Raw genomic sequence first — 22,838 nt, 5'->3', positions numbered from 1 at the left:
CCCAGGATAATTAAGAAATGGTACTAATGAGCTCCAGGGGGAAGTTTTTGTCTAGTATTTTTGCTTCGAATGATCTTTGGTATCTGCAGTGTTAGGCTTTAGATCCACCAGAATATGGAAGAATGTGGAGGCGAAAGACAATCTGCAGACTTATCACCTTTCGTGGAAATAAAATGTATATTAAAAGGATCCTGTCTGATTTGCGTCTCTCCAGGAAGCCTCTTCCCTTCTACATCTTAGGGCTTCAGCTAATACAACTCAGTGCAGTTTTCCAAACTGAAATATTTGAGGGTAAGCAATGACAGAAATACAGTTGAATTTACATTGATTGGTGGTTTCTAATTCACAAATCTTTCTAAGGGATTCTCCTTCAGAGTTCTTGCACAATTACAGCATCATTACACACTAAACACTGTGGCACAGCTAATCACCAAACGCGGCAAGGATGACTTGAGTACAAACACTCTGTTATGCACAGTGGAATCTTTCTATCTGAACAGCAAATTAGGGGGAAAATTCCCTTCAGAATAATGGCCAAATATTGAAATTTAAAACGTGTTTTCAGTTCTCATTACTGAGATTATTATACATCTTTTTCTATTACTTCACTAAGATTTCAATTTTTATGAGCATATCCGTAAGCGACCAACAATGTTCAACAAGTGTCATTTACAGATACTTGCTTGTCTGAAAAATTATCCTTCATGTAGTGCACACAAATATCAGCAGAATGGTTATCACAAATATGCAATACACTAAGATAAATCTTGACTTTCAATTGCAATTAAATTTAATTAGTTTTAGCATGACAGTGCTAAGAGGCCATAAAGAATGCGTTGCTTCATCATGTGAAATTAGGAGTCAAAAAGTAAAGGAATCCTGCTTTTTACGCCGCTGAAGAGTTAGAATCAAAAGGCAGCTCTCACTATTTACCTAGGGCATCACACAAGAAAAGATATCCATTTAAAAATGCCCTTTTATATTCTGTAAGTGCAGATTCCCATCTATTACAGGTAGTTGATACCCTGTAGTGGGTTTTCTTTTCTAAAACTTTGTTGTAGCCTAGCTTCAAGGTTTTGAAGAAACTAATAGCTAAAATCAGAGCTATATAGATCCGTCACCTAAAAATACAGTTCCTTTTCTGCAAAAGAGAATCATTTTTCCTTATGAAGACTGTTCTAAGCTGAAAGTAAGATTTTTCCATGATGTCAACTTGGAAAAGCTTACTAAAGCACTTGAGAAAAAATAAAAACAAAATCTTTTAGATAAGCTAAGAAAAATCCAATTAACACCTCCAAATTAAACTATCTCCTTCCATTCGCAGCCCTTTACGCTTACTCCAGCAGTGACTAAGTTCTAGTTGAAAACCATCCTTCCTCCACCTTCCTAAAAGCTTATCTAGGCGAAGGACCGTGTTTATCCTGTTGCCATGCAGTCATGGCTTTTTATTTTAAAATCCCCTTCCTCTCTCAGAGAAAATGAGTTCATTCACAGATGCATTAATGAAACGCTCCTAAAGGGGCTAAAATAATCACTCCACGACTCAAATACTGGAAAACGCCAGAAACTGGAAGTTCCTCCAACACAGCAGCAAGCAGGCTGGTGACGTTGTTCGGTCCCCACTGTCGCGGTGTTCCCCGTTTGCTCCTCGGGTGCCCTCCCAGGAGTCGGGTCACGGTGCCTGTTCCCCCGGTGCTCTCTCAGCCGTGGGTTCAGCTTATGGCCAAACGCCGGCCGGGAGGGCGTATCGGGGTGTGTGAGGAATGCAACACCACGGGCCGCACGGCTGGCAAGGTATAAAGTCTAAGGGAAGTGAGCCAGGCAAAACAGGAAAGCTGAATTATCAAAGTCTCCTGTTAAGTTCCTGCCTCTGGGCCGAGCAGAGGAGGAGACGACCGCCTCGGCAGCGGCCGAACGCAGAGACGTGCTCGAATCACCCATGGCAAGAGGAGAGGAATGTCTGCACTTGTCCTGGCAGAGGCCTTCTACTTCATAAAAAATAAACTGCAAACAAAATGCAGTCTCAGTATATTCCAGGAAGACTTCCATTATTAATTCAATATTTAAAAGTACATTACTCTCATTCTTCTCCAAGTGCTTGAATTAATACACCAGTAATTCCCCCACAATGAACCGTAAGTCAAGCTAAAGCAGAGCAAGGGGGTGGCAAAATGCTGAAGAGTCACTATGCTGTCATCATTACACTGTAAAAAAAGAAAAAACTAAACATTTCTTGCAGTGGAAATAAAATTCCAGGACATGGGGACTGAGTTCAATACTTCAATAAACCAGAATTTTTAGGTGGAGCTTTTCTAACCAGGAAGAATCCTCCAGGTTTGACATAACATTCAAATGCTGTCTGTTTTGGAGCTGAGACAAGCACCTTTGTTAAGAAACTGATTTCAGAAAATGTCTATAACATACTGAAATCAAAGTTAATTTTACAGAAGACTTGGATGTCACTGTTGGCATGCCACTTAGCTCACTGAACTTCAAGCTGAAAGCTACTCTGATTTCATAAGCAATAAAATATTTATAACACACAGTTATAAGTGTAGAACACACCAAACATAATTGACATTAATGTCTACTATAAGATCTCAACAAGTATAGCATTTAAAAAAAAACCAGATAAAATGCTATTTTCATACTACACTGAGCAGATAGGACATTGGCTCAAACAGTGTAGATCAAGCTATAATTTACACAACAGGTGTAAATTATGAAAAACCTCACACTTTAATGCTCTAGGTTTATTTCATTAAATCGTTTTAACAACAGAAAAGCATCAGTAATACTATCTTTCATTCAACTGATATTCCATTTCATCCTCCATTTAACCACACTAAAATGCTTCAGAGTTAGTGAGATGTGGAGATCGTACCCCAGGGTTTATCAGGACACATTAAGAGGTGCCCTGCACGTCGTCCTGCTGTCGGAGCAGGTGCCGAGTGTTCAGAGCACCCGTTTCACGTGGATTTTGCCACTCAGCCTATCTGGTAGCACAGCTTTTAAAGACAATGCTAATTGGTATGGGAGAGACCCAAATTTATAAAAAAATAAAACAAACCCAAAACTGTTGGTGTACCTCGTCTAACCATAACCAGACACTTCCTTACCTACCTGAGAGGGAGGAAATCACACAATTCTAGCAACATCTTCCCAGAACCCTAGTTCTACCCATCAGAGGCACGTATCACGCAAGCAGGTAATCACTTTCTAAATGTGAAAATGTACATTTCTAATTATAATTACAAACACATAAATACGAAGCATAAAAGAAGTTTTACTACCTATGTTAATCTAGTCAGAGCCATTTGGTGTATTTATTGAGAAAAACTGGTTTTCCCATATCTTCTTTCTACCATTTTAGCACCAAAAAATAACATCTAACTTGTGTTTCACTCACTAGCAGACTTGTTAAATCTCTTGCAGCCCGAGCTGGTTTTGTCATTGCTTATAAAAGTGATGATACTGCATTCTCGCTGGAGGATGGAGTTTAAATTTCAAACCTTATTGCAATTTGCAGATATTAAAGAAATATTTCCTTACCCATAGACTAAAGAAACTGTATAGTCACTGAAACTGAGCATGCAACTTTAGAAAAACCATACACGTACACCCATGCGCACACACAGACACCCAAACCAACGGTTTCTTCTTATTACTCAGCTAAGGAAAAGCTTGCAGGCACGGCAGAGGGGACCTTGCTCACCCTTACCTGTCCCCACTGTGCCGCTGCTCATTCCAGGTGCCGTACTGGCTGTCGGGCTCCTGCACGAGCGTGTCTGTGTCCTTCGCTCCCGGGGGCTGTCTGGAGAAGCACCGCTTCAGCTGATCCTGCAATGAAACAATGGAAACATTTCAGCATTCCTTTACCCCTCGGCTAAACGATTAACAGATTTTATTTGCAATAGTGTTTCTGAATCTACCAATTAAACTTGGTAAACATAAAACCAGGAATAAACTTAAACATGGAAAGTGGCTATGAACTTGGAACAACGATTCTCTATAAAATAAGCACTGTTTTCCTGGGCAAATAACCGGTTCTAGAGGCCAGACCTGACTCCCTGGTTTTAGTAACTCCATATTGCTTTAACAGTATTCTTATCTCAGGTTGCACAAAATTTTTAGAAGCACCTATGCAAACACAAAGAATTCTGCTAGGGACTACATTTAATCTTTTTAGATTAGATTAGATTTGATTTAGACTTTTAATCTAATTTAATGCAAGGGAAACATCAACTCTACTGCTCTGGTTTAATAAAAGGACCTCTTTTTTTTTTTCCACCTCTTTCTTTGGAAGACATTCAAAATAAAAATCATAAATAAATAAATAAATAGGCATAGTGCCAGACACTAGAAAGCCTTTGACAAATTGATGTGTGCTAACGTAAAGTTCAAACACAATGTACAATGTAGAAGGACAGACCACGGTGGTTTTTCTGTGTTCCACTCTGACCTCTCATTTCCTAAGTATTTTTATTTCATAGATCTGCTACTTTCATAAGAGGGAAACAGTGCATCTAAGGACCCTTCCCTTTGAGGGGAGAGGAGCAGGTCAGCTGCTGCTGCTGGCACCCTAGGTTTGCAGCAGACCAATGTTAATATGCTCCAGAATATAGCACTGTCGCACCTTTTGTTTTGCAGTTGTATTGAGTTACACACTGAAGTTAGATAGTTACTGAAATAATACATTGTGCATAGATAATTAAATGTTGGCCCCTTTCACATTCATTATCCTGAACAAATACAAGTATGGCTTTCCGTGCCATATCAACTTTGCTTACGAAGATCTCATCTGACAGGAGATTACACTGTTTTCCACCTGTCCTAAGCTTTTTCTCTCTTTAAAAAGAAGGAAAAAAAACCCCCAACCCACCCACGCCCTCAAACCCACCTAGCAGAACACGCTGGTGGAAACTACCAACACATCTATTTCACTTCAGGCAGCACACACAAAGTAACAATCGTATTCAATGAAATGGGATTCCTTAATATTATTGGGAAAAAAGAGATTGCATGTTTTCTTGCATCCTTAATTTTGTAAACCTAAAGAGCGCTGCCTTAAGACTATAAAAATATTGACATTAAGGATAATTCACCAGTACTGATACTTGGCTACTGAAGATGTCCTACAATGCTTGCATCTTTTGTAACAAGTTGCTTATTTCCCCAACCGTACCATCAGCCATTGCCATTCTCTAGTTCTATCACACTCCTTGGTGCTGACCAAGCGGTCTATTGTAATGCCCAGTGAAATAAACAACAAAACAGCTCCACCATTTATTCCAACCATTACAATGCACCATTACTAGACAAAGTAAAATTCTCAGTTTGTAATACTCAAGTAAAACAGGGGCTCAGTTTGTGAGTTACAAGAAACAGTTGTTTCCTGCTTTTCATCTTCTAGATGTTCCCGCAACCTAATAATTCAATGGTAGTAATTCTCACACTTTATATATAGATATATACATGTACGTCCAGAGGCAAGCTGAGTTCTTAGACTTTTCAGTCCATTCCAGGCACAAGCTTTCAACCGTGAGCAAGGCATACACTTCTTCTAACAGCTAGGTGAGTGGCAGGGGAGATAGTCTTGTATTTCTTGGAAACCACAGGGCATTTCCTCCTACTTGGCTCGGGCATACGGTTTTGGTTTCCACAAATTCCCTCTGGAGCTTCATGATTTCATGCTTTGCACCGGGGGCTAAGCTAACACTCCTGGGCTCAGCCTTCTGCTGTCACTTGGTGGCCACCTAACTTTTGGCAAGTTGATTCACTTCTAGGAAAGGCACTAACAAATGCAAATCGTTCTTCTCACTTTCCTCCCTACTGTCCGTGCTAGTTCAGGGTTTTTTTTCAACTTGATGCTTGTTATGAATGTTTTTTCAATCCCAATCTCACATTACAAGTTACCGCATTCTTGTAATCAATACGTACACAGTATTTATCAACTTTTGCCACTTTCTGCACAGAAGAAGTTGCGTCCGTATTAAGCACTCTAACTTTGGCAGTCTTAGTGGGAGCGCACTCACCTCCACAGCCCTTGCCTGATAGCCCCGGGTAATGCTTGCTGCCACAAACAGAAGATGACCCAACAGACACAAGCATGTCACCCTTCTTGTCGGAAGCCAGTATTTTCCACCGGCTACAACTACAGCACGTTATCTCTATGCACAGTATATACTGTATTACTTGCAATTACTCATGTTGTTTCTAGCTAGGAACACAGTCTAAAAAGCTTAGAAACAGGAATGGGAGCAGCAGAAAAGCAACTTTGTTTTATTGCATTTAGGAGACATTGTTTATAAAAAGTAGTGTGTTATCATGAACGGGATGGTTGTAAGGACAAAGCATGCCCAACCCAGATAATACCATTTTGGCAGTGACAGGAAAGAAATTCAGATGTAAATATATCCCTTATCTGAAGGCTCAGTAATTCTTAATAAAATTTTACATTGCAGACAAACTGATCAGCACATATTCCTCAGTTTCAGGCAACATTTTACTTGATGTTATACATACTTTTTTTTTTCCCCCCTGAACTTTGAGATGCAGTTTTATAGCCAAAAAGATACAATTAACACTCAGATAGCGATTCTCTATGCTAAAACCAAAACAAGCTTGAAAAAGAAATAACATTATTACTTCTGTAGACATTGTGAACTTAAATTCAATAAAACAAACTGAAACGTCTAAATGTAAGGAATAAGACACTCCAAATTCAAAGAGATTACTTTGTTACATCGAGTAATGTTATTGCGTTTTGCTTCTGGAGGAAGCTACTCATTTCAGAAGAAGACTGTACATCTTTCCCTGATGATCCCTTTCAACCCATACTTTTTAACAGGCTAAATGAGTAGTAGGAAAAAATAAACATTCTTTCAAGTCTACAAATCGCTCCTTAGGCCTAAACTATTTACAGACTCCGGCTTCTACCAGCTGAGAAGAACCGCAGAGAATTTAATGAGGTACGATAACCTGGTCAGCTAGCTGAGAGAAAAAAAGGTACCAACTACAACCAAAATAGGGAGAGGTAAGAGGAACCGATCCTCTCCCCAGCTTGCGGAGGAGGTGTCAGCTGGGGGGACCAAGGGTGACGCAGAAAAGCAATTTATAGCCCGTGCAGCTTGGAGGAGATGGCATGTGTTGAAGAAGGAAGTGACAACAAACCATAAAGGTTATTCTTTCCAGTAAGTGATTATTAGCAAGCACAAGAATGATGAGTTTTAGCTTTTCTTTTGAAGATGTCTTTTGTATCATCTTCACTGCTCTCCAGAAAGACTCAAGGCAATCTGGTAATATGGAAGCACTGGGCATCGGGACCTTGGAGGTGCCTGGGAAAAATCCATTCCCTTTGTTTTCAGAACGTTTACTCTCAGTAACTATAAGCTTATTTTTAAAAAACAGTGGGGGCTAGCTAAAAAAAAAAAAAAAAAAAGATCATTTCCTCTACTGGCATCCTCTTTCAGCCTTCATGCTCTCTGGATAGCACTTAATAGTTGCTATTAAACCTTTGGGTTTTTTTAAATACCAGTCAAAATTACACAAATTCTCTGAGAACTATACATATATACCATTGTGGTTTATGGTTGAGATGCTTTTAGACACAAGCAACTCAAATTAGATCATACAGATACATTTGCATTTTCTGGCACTAACATTTTACTTGGAACAACTTGGTGTCACAGACAAAGAGCATGAATGAAGAACAAACTGGGATTACAAATCGAAAGCTTTAAAACATATGGCAGATTGGGAAAATAATGTAATACTTACTGAATGTACCAGAGTGACAATTTTCAGGTCTGCCATAAGCCCATTATATGACACATCCCACAGTGCCCTCTATCACATTAATTTACATAAAGCCATAGAAGACAGATCAAAGCACCCTACCTACTGCCTAGTAGCACCTGCAACACATCCAGTGGCACAATAAGGTGCAATAAAGCCAGTTTTTACCCATGTATTGGGAGGAGAAAGAAGGAAATACTTTCTGACATGTACTGCTCCCAAACATGACCAGTTTCTGCTTCATACTTTGTTCCCTAGCCTAAATCCTACTTTAAAGCTCATTTCTTCAGATGGATGAAAATAATACTTATGTTCTTCCCCCCCCCCATAAGCTCCACAGAACAAGAGATCCTGCAAGATAAAGAACTGACACATCTGGCTTTGACTTTTGTTGCTCTTAAGAACAGATCTGCTCTAAACAGAAACCTTTTTTTCTGTAAGAGACAACTACCCATTATTAACTCAACAAAGTTGTGGTAATGTGTGTGAACCATTCTCTTTATCCATCCCTTGGAAGAAGGAACCAAAGTTGAAAGAAGAGGGGTACAACATGTGAAGCTAGGCCAGATACAGCCACTTCCTCGATAAACAAAATATTCATGATACAGGAAAAACAGACATTTCAAGGGAAAAGGCAATAAAAAGAGGGGTCTAGTGTCTTCTTAGCATACAAGATAAACCCAAACTAGGAATTTTCTTATTTATAATCACAGAAAAAATCTCCCCAATCAAATAAATAATACTCTTGATCCAGCATTCAAGTGCTGTAATTCTTCATGCTTTGATCTTTAACTTCATAATTATTACACCAGTAGCCAGGAAAAAAGTCAACTTAATTTTCATATGAAATAAAACAGCCAAGTTGTATACTGATTTGCCTCTAGTTCTTCTTCTAAAATGAGACATTATGATTATGCCTCTTTCGGTACTCCCTTGGAATTAAGCTGGGTTTGGCAATAGTCCAGGGCTGATTACACCGGCAATTTCCAGTTCCTGAAGATGATGCACACACAATATTGGTCCTACCAGCGCAAAAATTAACCGTAACTAAGAATGAATGCATACATTTATGTGAAAAACTTTTGCACTGACGTGAAATAAATACCTGGCATATAAGGAACAGCAGTTGAAAGAGATCTCATGAGTCAGAATCCGCACAGACAGTTTCAAAAATATCTTTGTTTGCAAAAGAGACTGAGACATCAGACAGCCAAAATGACACCCCACAGCTTTGAAGTGCAAAAATTAAAAGTTAAAATCTACTGGCATAAATTGAATATGAATAGGTAATTGCACAATGGAATGACGTTTTGACCATCTGCCTTGTTAATACAAAACTCAAAGGGAAAAATTTTTTCTTGAAAAGCTTTTTTTCTTTCTTTTTCTCTCTCCTTTTTTTCATTAAAAGAAGTCAGAAGTTCGATCAAATTGCCCATATTCAGAACTCCCCTGCCCCTTAAGTGTGACACTGCACTTAAGGAGAGTTTACAAGTCCTTACAAATCCAGAAAACCGTCCCAATTGTTCCCCTGCAATATGCCAGGAAGATGGCAATACACCTTATTCTATTAAAATTTTATTCTATTATTTCATAGTTGACTCTGCTTTGAACAGGATGCCGGGCTAGATGACCTCCAGAGGTTCTTTCTAACCTGAATTATTCTACAATTATTCTAATGATTCTAAGGATTATTACTAAAAGGTAAACTATGTATTTTGGACCACTAACAGAATTATCAAGACCGTAACACCATATCAAAACCAACCAACCAAAACAAACAAAAAACCCCACCACAGTAAGAGGGCCTTAGAAACTAGAAACATTTCACAACCCGTATATTTTCTCTTTGCAAGTATCCAAATGCCAATACAGCAAGTGGAAAGTCTAACTTTGTGGAATCAGCATCCTAGGATTTCCACATATACTTACGATCCGGCGAATTAGTGCTGCCCAGAAGGAGTAAGCCATGATTCAAGACCAATGCTCCACTTAGTTCCTAGCAATCAGGTGAGAAGATTTACCAACTCAGTGTTTAAATAAACTGTTGAAAGGAGTAACTGCCTTAGTGTAATGTTCCAGGCAGAAGGCAGCACCTTCTGCCTCCCACCCCACCCTCCATGCTGCAGTGACAGATAAACAGTTCCAGGAACCGTACATTTTCCTTCTGACCTCACTGATGAGGAAAGTTAAGAGACCTCCAGTGCAGGCTCCACCCACGGGCATCAATATGTCACGACGACTTCCTTAGCCCTCTCAAATATCCTATTCAGCACAGTATCTTCAAACCAAGGAAGCACTTAACAAACGCTGGAGACCAAGCCTAAGAGCAGTGACAAAAGTAATTGAATCAATCAATCTCGTAACCTCAAGGTCTTTACATTATTATATAGGCCATCTCCACTGCTGCCAGCAGGTAAGGAGACTGCCGCGAGCAGCCTTGGTGTCTGCTCAAGAGGAACATCCCGCCGGCCCCAGTGCCCGCCTGGGCTGGAGAGGACAAGCCGGTTTAACGTGGCAAACTGCAGCCGCTGCCGGGGTGCATGAGCACACGCCTGGGGAAACACAAGCGTGCCCCAGCTGCCCCAGCCTGTGTCCAAAAGCACTCACACAACATATTTAGCACTGTTACATCCTAAGGAACCATGCTGCTCTACTCAAAAACCCTTTCAGTCGTAAAATGTTTAATTTTTCCATGTGCACTGGAGTACGTACCAAGTCCCACGGTATAAGACATTCTCATAAATGATATCAGCCACTATCTCTTCACTGTTGCTATGCAACTCAGGGCTGTCTCAGCCATATGTGTTTTCTCTACCTCTTCCACTGGGATACAATAAGCAACAACCAATTATATCCCTAACATTAAAAGCTGACAGCATTTACCTTATGAAACATGGGATGTTTTTAGAGGGTGACTGGTTTAATTCTCCACCTTTTCATAGCTTCCCAGCTCGATGCACAGGCCTGAATCCCAACCCTGTCTCCCTGGGAAGACATGGCAAAAATTGCAGAAAAGCAGACCTACGTCTGCAGAAATAAGAGGAAGGGCAGTTGTCCCTTCCAGCCCCTAACCTGAGGGAGCAAATGCCAAGAGTAAGTTGTGAACAGCTGGTACCCGAGAGTAACTGGGTGGAGAGGGCAGAGAACATCCCAAGCTGCTATATCCCATGTACACTGTTAGCTCAGCTGCTCTCCTTTAAAAAGCTTTATACTACACCCACAACAGTCCTTATCACTAGTCCTACGGCCTTGCTGATAGGAAAGCCAGCCTTAACCTTACAAGCAAAACTCTTTGCTTCAGTACTGTATTTGAATGGAATCGAAACAAAACTAAATCCATTTGTATTTGTATCCCTTTGAAATGTGTACCTGCCTTACCCTACAGTAAAAATATTTTCACCTTAACCAAAACACCCAAACTGTGCAACAGACCTAAACACTACAAATGATTTGACAAGCAGGTTAGCGCAGAGCTGACAGGGATCCTCCTCACCACACCAGCACAAAACATTCGCTGCACACAGTGACAAAGGAGCCAGAGGAAATCATTGCCAGCAAGTTCAATGATTTACTCAAGTTCAAACAGCATGTTCCCAGCAACACCTTTCCAGCCTGAACTTGAACCCCCAAGAGGCTGAATACTATCACAGCTCCCCAAACCCTGGCATTTTCCACACCTTTTGAACATACAAAATTACTTCCCCTGCTTGCCCATCTTTAGCTAATCTCTTCCCCTCCGTTAATGGATCTTTCACTCATAAGCCCCAGCTCTGCTGTGCCTCCCGGGAGCCAGGTCCAGCTGAGAGACTCACGATTTGAAAGGCAGCAGCACCCAAAGAGAGACCCAAAGTCTACCCGGAGCTGACTCTAGCCACAACAGAGAATGCGGCCAAATTAATCCAGATGAAGTTACTTTTGCCAGGAATCTGGTTACCATCATGCAATGAAATCTACTCACTGCTTTTGCAGTGACTCTCAGTGAAGTTAACTTCCTCGCTCCATTGAGGATTTCAAAGATTTTAGGGTTTGTCATTTTTTTATACCCTGAAAATAGAGCTGCTATGACTTGCTGTGAACACTCACCACGCACATATCATGTGGTTTCAGTGCAAGGCTGAAGACAGAGCAGAGGTTGACTCGATGTGCAAAAAGCAGACAAGAACCAAATTCTAAATATATACCTTGCTAGGGCTGAGTGAGCCATGACAGTACTTCCTCTGAGAAATGGGAAAGTAGAAAACCAAAGCAGAGTAGAGGAAACAGTTGGGAACATCTTTGAAATCCCTCCTCTATCAACATATTAAATTTTCTTTTCAGTCTTAGGCAATCAAGCTAAAAAGAAATTAAACCTCAAGAGACCAAACCCAGCAGGATCAGAGCCAGAGGCATGCCAGCCTGTCCATCAGGAAGACTTTGAGCAGAGTAGTGCTGTGCTACCTCAGAGACTGAGGAATTCACTCTCTCCCAGAGGGCATATGCAACTCTCATCAGCACTAATAAAAGTTGGCACTAAGAGTTGAACAGGATCCCTCATCTTCAACATTGCAAGAGACACAAGCCAGAACAAGACAATTTTATACTGTTATGCTAGGAAGTGAATATATTTGCTTTTTTTGAAAAGCTACAAACTTGAAATCAACACCTCCTACTTGAAATACTTTATTTCACAGCTCTTCTGCACAGTTAATGTTTTTCCACATAAGACACAAGTTAAACTTCAAACAAACACTCCTGGGAAAAAGTGCTCTTTAGTTTAAAGTCTAGATTTAAAGATGTACAGAAAGTGATAGTACTTCTTGACAACAAGCGAATAACAAACATGCAGACTTTGGAAACTGTGCACTGCTCGTTTAAACAAAAATCTCAGACAACTTAGAAGATGTTTTAGAAGAGAGCAGTCAAAATACACGCACAGACAAATGAAACACCACTAGTATTTCCTGAAACTATCACAATGTTACAAAATTTCAATAAAACGGCTTGCCACTTCTAAGAGCTGTGTTCAGTGATGTTTTTGTTTAACACAATTTACTTCCCTCTAAAAGCTAACTGCTATCACTTAGTGCTTTAAAAAAAAAAAAACAAAACCAAAGCAAGCAAGCAAGGTGAACGAGCACAAAGCGACCAGCTCTAAATATATTTATGTTCTTTTCTTATGCTTTAAGAACACGGTAAAAATCAACTCCTTGCAGCCAGCCTAAGTAAAATCACAGAGTAAAGTCGCCTAAGTGATTATTCCTGTCAAAATAACAAGGGAACAACAAAGGCAGCCTACTAAATACCCATCACTACAGTTTTATGGCCCAGATTTATGCTGCCAGCTATGTTCATGGCCTGTTAAACCAAAGAAAAGTTATTAAGAATGAAAAAGCATGAACTGTTTCAGTATTGGCCCTTGTATCTTCATTAATTAAACTGAACAGCTTTACTCCTCCCCCCAGCCTGAAACAAGACAAACAACTCGTTTTTAAAAGCGTGCTTTCTGCAAACATGCTTCACGCCACCGTAACAGCTCTCCGGAAATTTAAAGATAAAATTCCATTCACTGACAGTACAAAACAAATATTTTTGAGAGCAATTCATTGTGCTGTCAGTGAGCATTAGGGCGAAATAGTTCAGCAACTATTTGTTGTAGGGTCTGTATCAAAATAGCCAAGCTCAGAATAAAAATGCCAACTTGTATTAATTTCTTTTTACAAACGGTTTGTTGAAGGATGTTCACCATAAAGGACAAACAGTTGCAGGCAGACCTTGGGTAAAATCAAAACAGATATTACCAATCAATGCTCTTTTAAAAGCAGAGATACAATCCCAGGCAATGTGCAGGTGAATGGCACGTGTATATTCAAACCAGGTTTTAACAGCGTTCCTCTTGGTCCCTCACCTGCTCTCCAGTGCTAGAGAGGGATCCTACTCAAATGGAAAAAGTCATAGTCCACCAGCTTTTCCAAGAAACAAGCTGACTGCACAAGCTTATATTGGCTTAGAAAGAAACATCTGTGAAGATTTAAAAAAAACAAGATGGGAATTTCAACCTCTACCAGAGAGGACGATAGTGAAAGGGCTGTAGGATGCAACAAAAGCCCTCTGAAGGACTAAGCACCCTCCCAGCATATCTGGGACTCGTGCAGTCAAACAAAACACTCAATTTCCATCTTTATTTTGGAACTATATTAAAACTGAATCCAAACAAAGCAACTGATGCTGTCAGATCAAGCCTGAATGAAAAGACCGTTTTCATCAACTGACCAGTACAGCAGAAAGTAAAACACAATTAAATGCACTTCGGTGTGATTTTTAGCACACAGCAGAACAACTCACGTAAAACACATGGACTACTCACAGCCCAAGCAGCCACAGAATTAATCGTTTCTGTTCTATTTCAAAATCTTCTCCCAAAGAGCCTGAAACACCTCTGAGGTTTTCCATAGCTTTGTTGTTCATGCAAACAGTCTGAAGGTAGTTAAACATCTCACAAAGAAACGAAGTGCCACACTTTTTTAGCAGTGTAAGGGCATAGCTAAGGAACTGAGGGTATTAAACAATTACCCTGTTTTTATTGTATGGCAACAAACTTAGAGATCTAGAACTAATGGCGATGGCCAAGAAACCAGATATCATACGTATAATGGAAACGTGACTGATATTACCATGATTAAAACAGAGGCAATGTTTAATGAAAGTATCTCTGGTCCTATCACAAAGACACTAAGCTGATGACATGAGACAAAAAATGGAAAAAAGCCTCAAATAAAAATGTCTGGGAGAAAAAAAAAAAATCAGCTTCCACTTAAAAGGTTTCACTGTAAAGTAATAACTTCTGCAAGCTCAACTACAGATTCCCAGATCTAATACTAATATGCCAGAATAATGATGCAATTAAAATCAGTCCTGTGTCATTATGTGCGGACAGTTTTCAGTACATGCGACCTGCAATAGCAGGGCCCCGGCATTCTTGGGTGCAGCAGCCAGTAAGTTTCTTCAGTCCATGGTGACACCTTTTTTCCTTAAATTAAATATGGGAACACTGTATTACATCTATTTGCAGAAAACAATCTCAGACCAATTAAATTCCGTTTCAGTGGAAACAAAAAGGACAGATGACTAGCTTTGAAGATATGGCTACATGAACAGACTACCACAAGGCGACAGAGAGGAAGGAAAAGCTTGCTGGGAAACAGCAACTGATGAGAAAAACAGTGTGCTCAGGGGTTTGTGCTATGAATGAAGGCAGGACAAATGACAGCGCATTCCATTTCAATGAAGAAATTAATAGGATTACTACAGGGAAAAATAATAATTAAAAAAAATAATCTTTTTCCAAACAGTCCACTGTTGAATATACCAGAGAAGCTATTTAAAATAAAAATTATTCCTGCACTCCTGTTTGTGATTTGTAGATATTAAATTCTGACTGATGAACTGTTGGTTTGAGAACCACAAGATAAACTAGTCAGGCTCATTTTATCCCTTGATTGTCCTAGCTTTTAAGCAATTCTTAAAAACATGGCTGTACTTTCTCTAGATTCACAATCAGATCGCCCTGTGTTAGACATTTATTTATCTAGGTGTAATTTAAGGCGTATGGATTTAAATTTAAAAAAAAAGAAAGAAAAAGTGGAGGATAGAAGAGATTTTATAAGGCACAAATTAAATTCACAATGTCCTCTGTATAAAGTCTGGTTCCCATAGAAAAGCTAGAGGATTACATTTTAAATAAGGCATATCCACCCAGCCTCCCTTCCTGAGGAATCTGCTGCAGAACCTCCTCTCTGCGGCGCTACAGAGAAACACCGAGCGTCAGAGATGGAGTTGGGTCAGGATGTCAGCCCTGCCAGACATCGAATAGGAAAATGTGACAAGGTATGAACAGAAAAACAAAGCAAATACGTAATCCCTGAGCTGTTAAAGAGAAGTGTTTGAAAAGAAAATTATTTCCTCTCTCTTGCAGTCTGATCCCTACTTTTATGACCTCCAGCAAGGAAATAACCAATTACTTCAAATCCCCTTCGCTCCAATCCTAAAGCTCCTCTGTAGTGGATAAAAATCTCTTACAGCCCGGAAAAAAATGCAATATCCATGAGCCCTTTCCCAGCTACACAGCTTGCTGTAGCTCCCAGCTAAGATATGTTATTACTAAGGTGCCGACCTGCCAGTTTCCCCACATTTAAGAAAACTGAGAACTGCACCTATGTCAGACCTGCGGAACAGCCCCGCATTTTCCCACTGCGGGATCCAGCAGACAGCATGCACAGCATCAGCCCTTTGTCATAAAAGCTACTACAAACATAGGATGGCAACTTCAGTACAGAACCAACCAGAAAACAAGACAATTTTTGAGTCCAAGCATTTTTGAAGTGTCACAGATATACAAATAAATGGATGAATGCTCTAAATGCAATACTCCTAATTCCTCTAGAAGATATCTGAAGCATTGACAGGAGATCCATACAAACTGTAACCTATTTTTCCCTTGGTATTTAATCTGAAAGTCCACCAAAGTCATGAGAGGGGACAATCGGACAGCTACATCGACACAGCGGAATGCACTCTTACACCTCCACTATCTTCAACCTCAGCAGCAAGGTGTTTATAGTTTACGAAGTTTATTCACACTATCTTAAATCGTGCTGTTTGACTTGAGTTTTGACAGGTTTCTTGGTCTTGTACAATGCTGAGTTCTCAGCCGGCAGCCACCAGCGACAGCAGAGATGGGAGCTGAATGCCACCGGCCCTCGCTGCGTCAGGCACGTGGCAGCAGCTGGCTCACAAGCCAGCGAGCCCGGCTGCTCCTTGTTTAAAAACTGCATCGCTGAAGTATCGGCACCGAGTGACTACTCTACAGTACATCCCTAAAACCATAAAGAAGTCAGTTTATGATGAATTACGTACTTTACACTAATTCCATAGTTGTTTTGTAGAAAAATGTCAGTAGCTCCAAGGACTAAGTAAAACCAGGACCCTGTTCCAGCCAGATAAAAAAAAAAAATAATAGCTCGAGGTTCGTGTTCACAAGTTGTTCTGCGAAAGACGCAATGGCACAAACTACAAACTTCTACAAGCGCCGAGACCTTAAGTTTGAGCACAGGAGTTGGGCACAAGTTAAACCAAATTCACGCATAAAGCCAAGCACATGCAAAATTACTGCTGAAACAGAGGAACAGCAGCTCCAGTGGTTGTCACCAGTGAATTAACTGGAAAGGTCATCCTCTGTCTCACGATTTCTGCTCTGTAAGCAGTGTAGTGTAAGGAAAGTAGTACAGTTGCCCTCTGCAGGTTCCACATTTCCATTTTTCAGCCTTCACTTCTTTTAAACAAGTTTTTTATTCAGATGATTCTAATAAATCTAAAGTATCAGCTTAAAGAAGAAACCAACAGAACTTCACCATGCTAACACTGTAACAGTGGTTACCAAATATTTTCCTCTTCCTTCTTTTGCGTTCACTTGACAGTATTTTCTTTTCCAGTACAGCCAACCAGGAGATGAATAGCAAGCTAGGACAAAAATGCTATAACCATAACTGATAAAAACTGGAAATAGCCCATACACAAACACCACACCTGCCCAAGGAATGCAACTTTACCTCCAATCATTCAGTGAACAAATCTCTGTGAGGCCACATCAGAACTTTATGTATTTACACTTTACAATGAATAACTACTTCGTTTAAAAAAAAAAAAAACAAAACCAAACCAAAACATTTTAGCCACTTCACAGAGCAAGGTGTTCAGGATTTACCCACATACTGGTACCAAGGCTTTGGTCCCGATTCCACTCAAGTCAACCACAGTACACCCACTTCCCATAGTTCAAGGGTCAGTCTTAAATTATCCGTTTCAGGTACAACTCAAATCACCAGTTCAGGCTCCTCTCCATGAAATAAACCAGAAAAAAAAATGGATTCATTTACTTTTCAACACACTATAACCTAAAAATGTTGTTGCTTTGCAGTAGTTGCTAGAACTAGAAACAGGGGATGTCGAATAACGGCTGCAAGGAGGACGGCAGACCCCAGCCCAGCTGCAAGAGCCCGCACCCCTTCCACCTTGGAAGGGACTTCTCTACCCAGCCAGCGCTTCCTCCACCGCTTTGCCATGCCATTTAATACAGACTGTCCTTCCTGAAAATCACCCAGAGACCAGGAAAGGTATTTAATGGAAAAGGGAGGGGTAGGGGGCTCTGCATGGCACCCGGTGCGTTGAACTGAGGGCTCTTCACCTTCCCTTTGCTCCCATGAAATTACACCCTGCCTCCACCCCACTACAGCCCTCAAAAGTCATGCTGGTCATACAACTTCTATTTCATGACAAAGTAGCAATTATACTGAGAAAAAACACCTCTTTTTCAAAAGAAGAGAATAAGGATCATTTGCGATTGACTGCAGAGTGACAGTGCTTAACTCTTTTTACAAATTCAGCTTTAGGCATTTTTTACTGAAAAATTACCAATACTGATGTACATTCAAAGTCACACTGACCTGTGGTGTTTGAAATGACAGACACAAGTGTAGTTTCAGACTAACTTTCTTTTTCTAATTTTAGAAAAATATTTGTCCTACCTTACTGTGTTGCTTTAAAAAAGATCAACAACATTTTTCCCCATTCCCGAAACCTTGATTAACTGTGTTCCCTGGCAAATGAAAATATCCACCTGTGCTGCAGAAAGAAACCAGCTGGGAGCAGACAGACAGACACACACCACTACCTGGAAGTGTTTTGGGGGCTATTTTTACATTGAAAATCAGACATGACATAGGTTTTGTTATTAGATAAAACGCTGCAACAAAACCAAGTTTTTTGCGTTGTATTATCTACCTCGAGAGTCTCAAAAAGGTGTATAGCTTACAAGCTCAGGTGCCTCTGAACTGGTCTGCCTCTTCCTCAAAGAGGAAAACCTCTGCTGACTCCGCACTGAAAACCTTCGGAAGGACTCTCTGCTCCGGGATGCAAAGTGCCTGAAGGAAGAGGTTCGCTTGAAGGGAGTCCTGCTTCCACCTTCCCCGCTAGTCCGCTCATGAGCAACCGCAGTAGTGACTAAATTTAGTGCTTCCTGTAAGGATCTCCGCACTGTACCCATCCACTGGGTCATGTGAGTTTGTGCCACTGTCAGTTTGTCTCCAAGATAATCCATTTTTCCAGCAGAGATGAGAAATCAATATTCAGTAGCAATTACTGTAAAATATGTTCTCCTCAACAACCCTGATTTTATTTTGCAAAAAAGATTCCACTTATAAAATATTTTCAGCTAAGGTAAACAGCACTACACTATAACCATCAGCATATTTCTATATTTAAATAACAAAAGATATGTGAGGTTGGAGATTGGTATTTGTCAAGTAGGAAAAAAAAAAAAAAAGACTTTTCCTACTTACAATCAGATTTCCAGAGTTCCATCAAAATATGTTTAATTCAGCCATGTTAAAGAGAGAAATCAAGGTTTAAATCCTGACACAGTCACTTGAAATTAGTCCATTTACAAGCACAGAATTAGTCTCTTACTGTCTCATTTCAGACCCGGAAAAACAACTCCCTTTTTAAGCCAAGTTTTTGTTTTGCTGTAAATATCAGAAAGATAAAAAAAATCGTATTCTTCTGGCCCGGCAACTTTTCAGGTAACAGTACATTAAACAAAGTTCTGATGCTTCTATACAATCCATTTAGCAGCAAAACGATTAGATCTTCTGAGCAATAAATCCAAATTATTTTCTTCCTCAAAAACTCTGCAGGAAGGTATCAGCATCAGCAGAATCCCCTCCTCGCCAGTCTTCCCATCTTCAGAACCATTCTCAAGATTTCCACTTCCAGAAATGCAGATCACAAGCTCATGAGGCACAGTGAAGCTGAAGGGGAACCGTGTCAAGCCTGCTGCCTTCAAGACCGGACTTGCTGGCTGCTCAGAGCCTGCCAAAAGATCTTCTGAATGACATCAGCTCCTCTGCTTCAAGAGGGGCTTCATAACAGAGGAATGTAGCTGGGAATGGTAAAACGCGGTACCAGCAGCCAGCACAGAGACTTTCCCCACGCCTGTTAAAGCCGCTGCACACGCCAGCTCCTCTCCTTACACAATCTGGAGACGCACTCTGAAGAAGCTGCTGGCTACCACAGCTGTTTGCACGCCCGCCTCAGTCTCACAAGCAAGGTCTGCCGCTCTCTGAACGCTCCCTGAACAAGGCGCAAGAGGTTTCAAGCGGGCGAAAGCTGCCGCTGCCTCTGGTATCCCGTCCCCTCCTCTCTGTTCCTGCCTGGCCTCTTCTCCGGAGAGGAAACAATGAGCTAGGTGAAACAGCCGCAGAGGTCTGCCTAAGGAAGGATCTGGGCTGGGCTTTATTATATAGTACAGGCAGGGTTACCATGGCAACCAAGGGAACAGCATCTGCTTGCTGCCTAAGCAGGCAGGAGTTGCACAGATCTATTGGAATGATTCATAGTTTGCATATGTCACGTGTGCTTACTGATTTTAACCCTTCCTTGGGAAAGTAAGAGCAACATCTCTGCCAGGGAATGTTTTACACCGACACCAAAAGGCTTCTTATTCGGACGGGGCAGGTTAGGACAAAACCTACACCCCATTCCTGTTGTTTGATGGGGTACTCAGGCAGTGCCATCGCATGTAACTGTTTTATGACGCGATTTACAAACTCAAACGAGATACTTTCAAGTTGGTGACTCTGATATCAGTGCAAGATAATGATTAAGCCAGAAGCTCAAAGCAAAGCTGAACAGGTCTGCCCATTTGAAGCAGTTTTTTTCCCACTTTCATACACTGTTAACTTTTGTAAGCAAGGGCTCACTGTCATTCCCCAACTCTGCTCCTTCCCCAGCAGCTGGGAGACCATGGGGTTGGTACCGCCGCTACAAAGCCTGAAATGGGGGGGGGGGAATACGAGAGGACCCCACGGATAAAAGCAGGTAACACTAAGCAGTCAGATGTCACTGGCCATAGAATTTCTGGAAACAGTCCATTTGGGAGGACAGCAGAAATAAAAGCTAAGGTTTTAAATCAATAAACATAAGTAGGTGTCCAAAGTCAAGACGTGACTAGTTCAGAACTGAGGGGAAAGAGCGATACAGGTATGAAAGTAAGAAAGGCATGTTGGAAGCTGCTCGCTTTCTTGTTTATTCAAGGGTTTTTTTGTTGCTGTTGCTTAATTTGCCATACAAAGTACCATGGTCTTGCATCATTCTCTCCTCTTCTAAACCGTTCAGGAAGAGATTTAATGGAGTGAATAATTTGTAGATAATATTTTATGAAATGGTTCTCGCATAAAGTTTTATTGTAGCAGAAATGCTACTTACAAACATGCACACAAGCATAAGATGCTCTGAGGAAATGGAGTGTCTTGCGTTTTAAGCACTGTTTTTAAGAGTCGAACTCCACCAACCTGTAACTTATTCTCCAAGAAAAACTTCAGTGACAAAACATGGCGTTCCAGATCTTATTCTTCATTTCTGAATACATTATATTTGTTTTGAACATTCTCAAATTAGCAGTCTAATAAAAAGCCTCAGTGTTAAAAGGGAATTCAACCAATAGAGGAAAAACTTTTTTGCCTCACACAGCTCTTCTTTTAAAGAGCTACAGAGTTGGTTTTGTATGGAAATGGAAAGAGATACTTTTGATCAGATGCCCCAAGAGCTGGGTGTTTCTTATATTTTTAAAGAAATAGAAAAAAAATTAAATTTATTCTGATACAGTTATGGATAATGCTTCATGAACGATGGAGATCCTGCATCCAAGATTGAAATTTAAGACTTACTACACATTTTTATGCTGTTTAATCTAAGCTCTATATTTCAAACATCTGTGCATTTGCAAGTGCAGCTCTGTGCTTGCTGCAGTACAGGGATTCTCCACGAGGCACTTTGCTATTTTAGATGGTTTCAGGCTCTGTCTGATTCGGTAGCCCCCCGAAATAGCAATCGGAGAGCTCTGGACTGTAGCTGCCATGCAAGTTACTCAGCAGTCCCTTCACCTAAACAGGACAGGCAGAGCAGAACTGAAATTTAACCAACCTTCTGGTATATCGCCTGTCACAAAATGGGAGGAGATGCACGACCAGATTCAACCCAAGATCCACAGAAGGCGGCTTGCTTACAGCTTGCTGCAAGAACTTCTCACACGTGTACGTGACTTGGAAGGATCTGAAAATTCACTAGAGAATATATTCCACTTTTTTATTAGACCTCCCCTGAAAAGAGTGAGATGTTATGCCCAATTTACCATTTTCATCCTTAGAAGACTGTAAAACTGCTGATTTGAGTCTATCTGCAATACTAAATTTAGTATCTTCTGGCTACCACATGAACATACTGCTAGGTATTTAAATATACTCAGCATCTAAATTATTGCTTAGATTTACACTTCAATTAACATCATGGCAAAACGTTTTAGAAGATAATCAGAGGCGCTTTCACCATCAAATTCAAATGGTTGAAGATTTTTCCACCCCTTCAGCTGAAATGCAGTAAGTGACTGCATCTTCTCCTGCTTGAGCTCCACACCAAAACTGGCCGAGTTCAGCAGCTGCCAGGAGACTGACAGACTACACGGTCAAACTTAGTTTCCTTAGAAAATCTATCTAAAAATAACCGAGGTCTGAAAAAAAATGGATTAAGTGTTAAGAAAATTTGTAGGAATATTGCTTTATTAAAATGCATCTGCATAGCAACTACGTAGCAGAAACGTCCTCAAAAATACCCCTCACTGGACACTGCAAGGACTGGATAGATTATTTCTTTTTTTTTTATTTTTTTTTGCCCCTCCCCATCAAAAGCATAATATGCTGACCTCTGCCTTGATCTGTGCAGAGTGTGTGGGTGAGGAGGGTTGTTATTCTACTTTATTAAAATGGACTGCTTCTAGCCCTTCTATTCTAGTAAGTAAAATAATCCACCGAAACCTCAGAGGACCCCGTTACATCAGCCGACTAAAGCTGGAGAACACTTGGAAAGTCTAAAGGATGGAGTTTTCAAAAGCTGTAAGAAACTGAGCAGCAAATCAAATTTTGGGGCTTTTCTGATTCAAGCGAGATTTCACCTGT

At 40.5% G+C, this 22,838-nt stretch overlaps 1 protein-coding gene across 3 annotated transcripts in view; it reads right to left on the bottom strand.

Moving 5' to 3' along the window:
- KIAA1671 (KIAA1671 ortholog) overlaps positions 1-22,838 on the bottom strand; it is a 64,296-nt gene that overhangs the window by 8,524 nt on the left and 32,934 nt on the right. For 2 of the 3 annotated variants that reach the window (XM_050906968.1, XM_050906969.1), the window contains one exon: positions 3,722-3,840. In XM_050906968.1, coding sequence (XP_050762925.1) covers positions 3,722-3,840 — 119 coding nt within the window. Of the gene's footprint in view, positions 1-3,721; positions 3,841-18,643; positions 18,929-22,838 lie in introns of those variants that run through there. The other variant, XM_050906970.1, reaches the window with a different exon arrangement.

Source organism: Gymnogyps californianus, chromosome 16, assembly GCF_018139145.2.
Source record: "Gymnogyps californianus isolate 813 chromosome 16, ASM1813914v2, whole genome shotgun sequence".
Classification (NCBI taxonomy): Eukaryota; Metazoa; Chordata; class Aves; order Accipitriformes; family Cathartidae; genus Gymnogyps; species Gymnogyps californianus.
This window is presented reverse-complemented; position numbering and strand designations above follow the sequence as displayed.